This window comes from Carassius gibelio, chromosome A23 (assembly GCF_023724105.1).
Source record: "Carassius gibelio isolate Cgi1373 ecotype wild population from Czech Republic chromosome A23, carGib1.2-hapl.c, whole genome shotgun sequence".
NCBI classification, from domain to species: domain Eukaryota; kingdom Metazoa; phylum Chordata; class Actinopteri; order Cypriniformes; family Cyprinidae; genus Carassius; species Carassius gibelio.
Genome location: NC_068393.1, coordinates 18,537,799 through 18,547,516, shown reverse-complemented (window position 1 = coordinate 18,547,516; position 9,718 = coordinate 18,537,799). Strand labels below are relative to the sequence as shown.

General features: G+C 34.8%; 1 protein-coding gene across 6 annotated transcripts in view; it reads right to left on the bottom strand.

Moving 5' to 3' along the window:
- Positions 1 to 2,155: 2,155 nt before the first annotated feature.
- Positions 2,156 to 9,718, bottom strand: part of LOC127944995 (vitamin D3 receptor A) — a 50,129-nt gene continuing 42,566 nt past the window's right edge. For all 6 annotated transcript variants that reach the window (XM_052541471.1, XM_052541469.1, XM_052541468.1 and 3 more), the window contains one exon: positions 2,156 to 9,352. In XM_052541471.1, the coding sequence (XP_052397431.1) occupies positions 9,099 to 9,352 (254 nt within the window). In that variant the 3' untranslated portion in view covers positions 2,156 to 9,098. The remainder of the gene's footprint in view (positions 9,353 to 9,718) is intronic.

Genomic DNA, 9,718 nt, shown 5'->3' with positions numbered 1-9,718 from the left:
ATACAAAATGCATGTTATTTAATTTTTTTAGTACTGGCCTAAATAAGATAACAATACAGGTCTTTATTATCACTTTTTATGAATTTTACACATCTTTGCTGATTCAAAGCATTCATGTCTTTAAAGAAAATGCATTGTGTTTGAACCTTCAGTAACTTTCTGAGTTCCTCAGTGTGAAAAGATGGATGTCAGAATCATACAGTCACTGCTGGAAAGGGTTAAAATACACCAAAATACAAAAAAAACAAAAAAGTTTTTCTGAAGAGCAGCAGACAGTTTAACTGTTCAGGACAAACAAGGGACTCATAAACAACTATCACTAAACACAAAAACACAGCTGTGGATCATTCAGCTAACAACAGTGTTAAGAACATTTTTATAAATTCAAATATTACTTTCTCTTGTGGATTATGTGTAAACATCTTTTATGTGAAATATCTTATTCAACTCAGTACTAAATAAAAAAATAACATGCATTTTGTATGATCCCTCGCATTTTGGTAAAATAACTAACATTTTACAGATACACATTTTACAAAGTGTATGAAAATTTTTGGCCACAACTGTGTGTGTGTGTGTGTATGTACACACACACACACTGAATAATTATTATGGTAGTTTGTATATATTATATATACAATATATAACAATCATAAAAATAATGCAGAGATTTAAATTTAGCATTACATTTTTTTATTTAAAAAAATCCATAAATTTAAATTAAAAGACATAATAAAATTCCATCCATTCATCAAAAATGCAAGTACATGTGTAAACGGCACAAATCAAAATAAATATCAATCACATAAATTATGTGAAAGTACATTAAACACCTACCAGCTGTTGTAAGTCATCCTTTCTTTCTTTCGTATTTTTGTTCTGGCGGGCTGAAGATATTTTCCCAGTTGATTGATTATATTAAGAATTGCTAATTTTTTTTTTATTATTATTTATTTTGTATTATAAGCTTTCTGAATTGTTGTTTAAATATGCAAATTAAGAATTGTCTTAATAAATATGCACTAATGTTCATATTCCAACAATGAAATCTGAACATTAGATTAAAAATTATTGTTAGATTTTGTTGACATATTATAGAGTTGAATATTTTTGGATTTATTTTTATCTCTCCATATATCAGAAAAAACTGTCAACAGTCAGAAAAAATAAAATATATCAATGTGTTGTGTTTTAGGAATAAAATGTAAAATCAGTGTGAATGAAATATGAACAAAGCCCATACAAAAACCTTCAGATTATAGAGAGGAATAAAACCGTAAGTTTTGGTGTTGTTTGTAAGTGCTGCTGAAGTGGAGAAAAAAAATGAATAATGTTTAAAAAATATGGATTTTCACCATTTTGGGTGGGAATAAAATGTTGCATAAATTGTTATGAATGAAATATGAACAAACCCCTCAGTAAAAACTTTCAGATTATAGAGAGGAATAAAACTGTAAGTTCTGGTGTGTGTAAGAGCTGCTGAAGTGGAGAAAAAAAATATAATCTTTAAAAATATGGATTTTCGCCATGTTTTGGAGAATAAAATGTTGTATAAATTGTTATGAATGAAATATGAACAAACCCCTCAGTAAAAACTTTCAGATTATAGAGAGGAATAAAACTGTAAATTTTGGTGTTTGTAAGTGCTGCTGAAGTGGAGAAAAAAATGAATAATGTATCAAAAATATGGATTTTCACCATTTTGGGTGGGAATAAAATGTTGCATAAATTGTTATGAATGAAATATGAACAAACAACTCAGTAAAAACTTTCAGATTATAGAGAGGAATAAAACTGTAAGTTTTGGTGTGTGTAAGCGCTGCTGAAGTGGAAAAAAATTCTTAAAATATATGGATTGCAATTGAAATCTACAGACGCAAATGGATGAAGCGCAATAAAATCACTTAAAAGTGTATTTTTAATGTGTTCTTACCACAGAAACACTGGAGCTCAGAAGGCAATATTTTGATATTATACCATTGTTTTTTTTAGATTACATCATTCCCAATGTTTCATGGGATGCATAATTTATTGCATCATGCAGATTGTTTTGAGTATATAGTTACATTTGTATTATTCCATTTTAATTCTGTCATCTCTTTAGGCTAGTTTCTCTTCTGACGGAATGGTTTACTCATAGACTCACAGTCACAGGTTATTCGTCACTATATACAGCTGTTTATTTGTGATTTTCCAAAACATCTCATTTACTACATACAATGCACAAAATAACCGTGTAATGGACATTCAAGGACAAAAAAAGTGAGATCACACAAATGAGACGGTCTAAGCTTAAAAATGACAGTTTAAAAATGAAAGAATGCTAATTACACATTAGTGTTTTGAGCTTTTTGAATTTCTCTATTCATATAAAAGTGATGCGAGGTGTGTTTCTGTGATTTAGAAAGTCACGATGGGTTCTCGAGATCCAAACCGTGATCCACCACCGTCCAAGATTTCGCATAAAAGTCCAAGATTTTGGACAAATTTAATGCATTTCCACCTGGGTTCCAGTGTCCTCAGAGAATTGCACCATTTCAGGAATAGTCCCCCCTGCCCCAAACAACAAAAAAAGTATTTTCTTAATCATCTTATTGAAGAGAAAACCAGGACAGTGGTGGTGAATCCGTCTCAAACAGACTGGTACCGTGTCTAAAACAGCATGATAAAAGTGCTGCTCTTCCAACCAACTAATCCCAAATTACAAGAGTTATCCTTCGAACTGTATATATACAGTTGTGGACAAAATTTTACATAAAGTGTCAATTATTTTACCAAAATATGAGGGATCATACAAAATGCATGTATTTTTTTATACTGATCTAAATAAGATAACAATACAAGTCTTTATTATCACTTTTTATGTATTTTACACATCTTTGCTGAATCAAAGCATTCATGTCTTTAAAGAAAATGCATCGTGTTTGAACCTTCAGTAACTTTCTGAGTCCCTGAATGGATGTCAAAATCATACAGTCACTGCTGGAAAGGGTTAAAATACACAAAATACTGAAAAAACAAAAACAGCAGACAGTTTAACTGTTCAGGACAAACAAGGGACTCATGAACAACTCTCACTAAACACAAAAACACAGCTGTGGATTATTCAGCTAACAACACAGTGTTAAGAACCAAAGGGGGTGAAAACTTTTGAACGGAGACATTTTTATAAATTCAAATATTACTTTCTCTTGTGGACTATGTGTAAACATCTTTTATGTGAAAAATCTTATTCAACTCAGTACTAAATAAAAAAAATAACATGCATTTTGTATGATCCTTCGCATTTTGGTAAAATAACTAACATTTTACAGATACTACAAAGTGTATGAAAAATTCATTTATTGGAGACACCTGCAACCAAGCTATTCTCAAATTAAATCCTGATGAAAAAAACTAATCTCAGGACAAATGTGTCTTCAATCTTAAAACACAATCCATTCTAGAAAATGCCATCATTTACCTTGCACTAAAACAAAACGTCCAAGTGTAATCGTGATTTGAAGTTTGAATTTCTGAAAATAAGGCACCTGTTTCCAGGAGCGTTCTCTCGGACCGTCTGTCTGAGACGAAAGTGTTTGGATCACTATGAAACCAGCCTGAGTTTCCCGTGGTTTTGGTTTGGTTCATTCGGAGAGCTGAGAATCACAGTCCGACTGAACAGATTCAATCAAACACTATCTGAAAGCCTCTAGCTACGCAAACTCAATGCATTTCTAAATCTTGAATGGTCGAGTTAAAAGTTAGTTGAGATATATCTAAACACACACGAATGAGGCATTTGAGTCCTGAGGTTTTAATTAAAGTCATTATTGTTTTAAGGAACACTGCATTGTTTATTATAAATGATTTACACTGCTGTTCGAAAGTCTGTAATGTTAAATGTTTAAATTTAAAGAAGTCTCTTCTGCGGCATTTTTTTTTAACTGAAAAAAAAAAATACAGTAATATCGCAAAATGTTATTACAATATAAAATAATGAGTTCTATTTTAATATCTTCTAAAATATAATTTATTTTGGTGATGCAAAGCTGAATTTTCACCATCATTACTCCAGTATAAAGTGTCACATGATCTCCAGAAATCATTTTAATATGCTTTTTTGTTATTAGAATTATGCTGACAAACATTGTTTTGTTTTTGGAAACTGTGATACTTTTTTCAGGATTATTTGATGAATAAAAATTTAAAAAGAACAGCATTTCTTCAAAATAAAAATATTTTTTTACAGTATAAATCTTTGATATCACTTCTCAACAATTTAACACATCCTTGTCACCATACAAATGTCAACAATCCAATTGATTCAAGTCCCACCCTACATTTATACCATTTCTAGATAAAGTGTTTCTGGCCTGAGATTCCTATATGATTTCTGAACCGACTCGTACCGATTCAACCGGTGTTCAGTCCGACTGTGAGCCTCGATCTCGAGAATGAACTTCACAAACTGGGCAGAACTTCAAACTAACGTCCAAACCCTGACACGCTTCCAAAATAAGGCTTTGGGGTGTAGGCACACAGAGGTGTGAATGAGCTAGCATGGAGAATAGTGTCCAAAACATTGAGCAGTAATCCGTCAGTCTCTCCGTCACGCTAAAAACAACAAAAACGTGACATTATATGACTTCTACGCTGATGATAGTGCTAAGTGTTTCTGTCTGTAAAGTAAATGCTGGTGATGAATCTACACGTTTGTGTTTGTGAGTGTGTAGTTCGGAAAATGGGTGGAGAAATGGCAGAAGAACAGTGGATCACAGTTGTTTATATGAGCTGATGATAAGGAAGAAACGGATAATACAAAGCATTAATGAAACCAGATAAAACCAGCCTTGTTTAAATCGAAATGGTGAGCAATGTTTGGCAGGTGTTTACAATTATGTGTTCGAAGACATCCAGACAATGGAATTTATTATTATTATAAATACTATTATGAATATTATTATAAATAATAATATAATATTATGAATAATAATAAAATATCATTATTATTATTAATAGCAATCATAATTATACCAGTATTAATTATTATATATTTTTACATTTTAAATATAATAATACCAGTGTTAATTATTATAATATATTTTTACATTTTAAATATAATAATAATAATAATATTACCAGCATTAATTATTATTATATTTTTAAAATTTTAAATATAATAATAATAATACCTGCATTAATTATTATTTTTTATTTTAAATATAATAATAAAAAAGCAGCATTATTAAATAATTAATGTTTTACTATTATTATAATTACTATTATTTACAATAACAAAATCATTTTTAATAATAATAATAACAATAATAATAGTAATTTATTATTAATAGTGATCACTATTATTCAACTATTTATTACTATTATTATTATTATTACTGTTACTATTATTATTGTTGTTGTCATTGTCAATAATAATAATAATAATAATAATAACAAACATAATGTGAGATAAGTTAAATATGTGACCATGCCTGTGAAAACCCAGCTAAAGTAATTTTTTAAGTGATTTACTGTTTCTACATAAAATCATCTGTTATAAAGATATAGCACATTTTGTGAGATTATAACGTTTATATGTTTAATATTGACTGAGTAAGGCTAGTCAAAGATGGAAATCACATTGAGATTAATGGTTGAAATCAAACTTTGATGCTTGTTTTCTCATACTTCGATTTTGAGACTTTATTCTAGATTTCACAGACAGGGTCACATATGCTTCCACCATTGATTGATGGGTAAAGAATCTGGTCATACTGGGACAAAGAGATGAAGAAATAGGAAAGACCAAAGAGAGCGGCTAGAGGAAGAGTTGTGAACCATTAAGCCATTAGCATGATCACAGATGAGAACTTCAATACACATGCAAAGCAAACATCTGCAATGTAATACACAGTTTTCCGATGCTAAACGCTGTAAAGCAAGCTAGCTTATTGAGGACACTTTGGGATTAGCTAGCTTGGTTGTCAATGCTTTGACATTCTGTATGAGAAAGAGTGAATACTGACGGATACTAGCGGGAACATCTCCAAAATGTGAGCGTTTCAATTGGAGGATCCAAACGTAACGCTCAAAGTACATCTTGGAGAGTTGCGCTAAGTTTCCGTGCACACAACCGCCATGTTGTTAGCATATCAAAGATAACGTAAAACACATCAAGAAATGGGCTTTCGGCCATCGGTCAGGCAGTAAAGCACCGTTTAAGCTGCAGGCTTATGGAGACGTCTTGAGGTATACAGTCCAGCATTTGAGTCAGAGAGGAATAAATAGAGAACAAAAAAACATTAAAATGGTGTGATTGAATGAGAGAGGTAGTTCATTTTGGTTAACAACGGCACCTGTTGGTTTGTGTTGTCCTTAATCAGCATTCAGAGTCATTATCGATTCGTTCACCCGCTTCATCGTAAGTACATGCTTGTAAATGTCCTTCAGCTAGACTCAAGAAACCCCGCACGGCTTTTAATAGTCAAACATTTCTCCGAAGGAGAGTGTAGCACGAGCGATTGGTTTCTAAAGTCTAGCTGTGCGACGCAAGACCAACCGAGAGCTTCGCAAGTTGGTTTCTTGCCTTCACTTCAGCCAAGAACGTCCAATCGGAGAAGAATACAACCGCTTTAGGATCTCGGGTGGATGCAAAGATCAACATGAACTGATCCAAAAGTGCATAGACAGTCCGTATGTTCGCCTATGCATCTACGACAACTTCCCCCCTCGCGAAAATACTGATCAATGGAAACCGAAATGGCAGAAACCCCTCGTTTTTCCATTTATGATGTCCACCCGATGACGCGAACCCAAAACCGGCGGGACTCTCGTGGTTGGAGCTCCCTTTTCTTTTAAATGGGTTGAAGTGGTGAGGGCAAAGCTTCATGTTAATCCAAAGACAGAGGTTGTTGGTTTATTTCCCTTGTTGATTGGATGCAAGCGATCCAGTCGTGTTTAATCTGGATTTTGAGGGTTGAAAGGAGCATTGGCAGTTACGAAAACTCTTAAAACTAGTATAATACAACCGAAGCTTATCGTAACTGGTATCTGCAATCCAGTCCATCGTCCACAAGACGGTTTCTCCATTGGAGGACGGCGTTCATCCAGGTGTTCCTACTCTCGAGGAACCTTCCAGCTGAGATAAACGGGATGCCCGTCGCTGTTCTTCATTAGCAGCCAAGGTCTGGACGAGCCCTGGATTCACCCGCAGTTATGTTAAAGCTTCCTTGAGTCCTCTACACGGTCTGTTACGTGTGTGTCAGATTGGCTGGTTTGAGGCAGCGTTTGTAGCTAAAAAAAACAAACTAAAGCAGCAGTTTTGAGTCGAGTTTGCGAACGCGTGGACAGCTAATGCAGCTCAGTCTGTTTGAGATGTCTCATCGATTTGCAGAAATAAAAATACAATCCGTACAAAACTAAGCCATGGTAATCATATACAAGCAATAAAATTCAATGTGGAATTTGCATCTAAAAAGCATCAGGGATAGATACGGTCTTACAAGCTAATTATGTCATCCGAGACACCAAAACATATGAAAATATCAGATTTGCATATTTCTTCCAAGCTTCTTCTTCTGTTTTTAGCGGATTAACTGTATTAGCCTATTCGTTTCGTTAGACATATGCACAGAAACAACACGAGTGGTATTTACAGCGGATGACCACAAGAGAGCAGCGCGGAAACCGCTGGAATGGGGGAAATCGCTGATATAAATTGTCCAGTAAATAAAAAACAAACTGTTGAAAGTGTATGCAAATTGGTGCATTTGTGCATATATTTACATAGACCAGTCCTATCCCATAAGCATGTTTATACGAACCATTGGTAGATATATACATAAATTGTTTCGATGAAAACATGACGGAAAATGACTCAAAATCCAGTATTTTTAGAGAGAAACGGGTTAGAAGGTATCTCTGGTAGAAGGATGATTAAGGCCTCGTTTTGAACTATATCCACTGAATAATATGAGGTCGAAGCAGCCGGATAGCCTTGTTTATCAATGATAGATAATGCAGAGCAGCATTTGGGCTGATCTCTGGGGGACACTTCCTGCGTTTCGGCTCTCTTGTGGTCAACTAAGATCCTATCTATACAGACATCAGATCTACAGCCAGGCCTCCTTCTCTCAGTTTAGAGAGAGAGTGTGTGTGTGTGTGTGTGTGTAGTGTGTCTATAATGCATCCATCCGCCCTTGACATACAAGCACACACACTACTGACAAGATCAATATATCAGGGCCAAAATCAATCCACTGACCCAAAACCTAGCGGACGCCAAAGATTCTCTAAAGTAACAGATATTGAACGTACTATAAACGCAACACAGAATATAGCTAGAATGTTACCAATCTAACAATGAAACAAATAAAAACTATTTGTAATCACCATTATTTTAATTAAATTACTTATTTATAATGCCTGATTCATAACAAAAAAAGATGATTATATTATACTATAATTTATAAACCATAATCTGATAAGTAAATTCTCAGACAGCAAGATCTTTCGGCCCAGATCCGGCCCGAATGTATTTCATGCGAGCCAGATGTGAGCCGGATCTGGGCCGAAACTGCTTGAAGTCTGGGATAGCAGCATGATGCATAGCAAAGCCGGTAACAAAATTACATAATTTTACTGTTTGTGAAACGCAACAATGCAACTGATGTATACATTCAATTTATTCCTACATCCCTGGGATGCATTTAATTTTTTTTCGTTGCAATGTGATATAAATGCACACATGTCTCGGAATGCCGCCTATGTAGGGCACTCACTAGGTTTCAGAACAGAGCCATTTGTGAATTCGAATTGCATTTAATTTCGTCACACACACACACACACACACACACACACACACTAGAAGAGCCTGCTTATCCTATTACACCAGAGGAACACCTGGCCATACATCTCTCTCTCTCTCTTAAATATAAATATTAGTTTATACGCATCGTTCTAATTATTATACAACGTTAATACATTCCTTTCGGAATTCCCCGTAGCTTAAAAGCGGGAATCCCGACCTGTGCATCCACCCGCTCGCTCGTGCATGCCTTCGGCCCCCCGTCGGGTGAGCGGTGACGCTCTAGCGGTGTCGGGGGGGCTCTGGGATGCTAGGACACCTCGCTGCCGAACACCTCCAGCACTAGCGGCGTCAGCTGCATGCTGTGCTCCGGCTGGAAGGAGAGCGAGCGGTACTGCTTGGAGTGCTCCTCGTTCAGGCTGCGCAGGTCCGCCAGCTTCTGGATCATCTTGGCGTACAGCAGACGGCCGGCGGGGTGATGGATGCGGATGTACGCCTGCAGGACGTCACACAGACGGTCCTGCAGCGCCTCGATGCGAGCGTGGTCCTGAACGCCCGGACGATCTGCAGACAACAGACAAGAATGCCTTTATTCCAAAAGAGGATCGTTACAACACATGCAATTCATCCTGAAAATAATTGCAAAGAAATCATTCATATTTAACAGAGAATTCACCATTTAAATAATAACTAATATTAATATATAAAAAAATATATAACATGCATTAAACTGCTAAACAATCTACAGGAGAAGATAAATAAAAACAAATAGACTTTTATTCACAGCCACTTACAAATGAAGATTAGTATATTATTTACATTAAACCTAATTAAATTAACAAATAAAATGCTTAACAGTCTAAGAATCTCTAAATAATAAGTAGCAAATGCCTTTATGTTCTCAACCAACTTCCAAGTCATATAATTAAT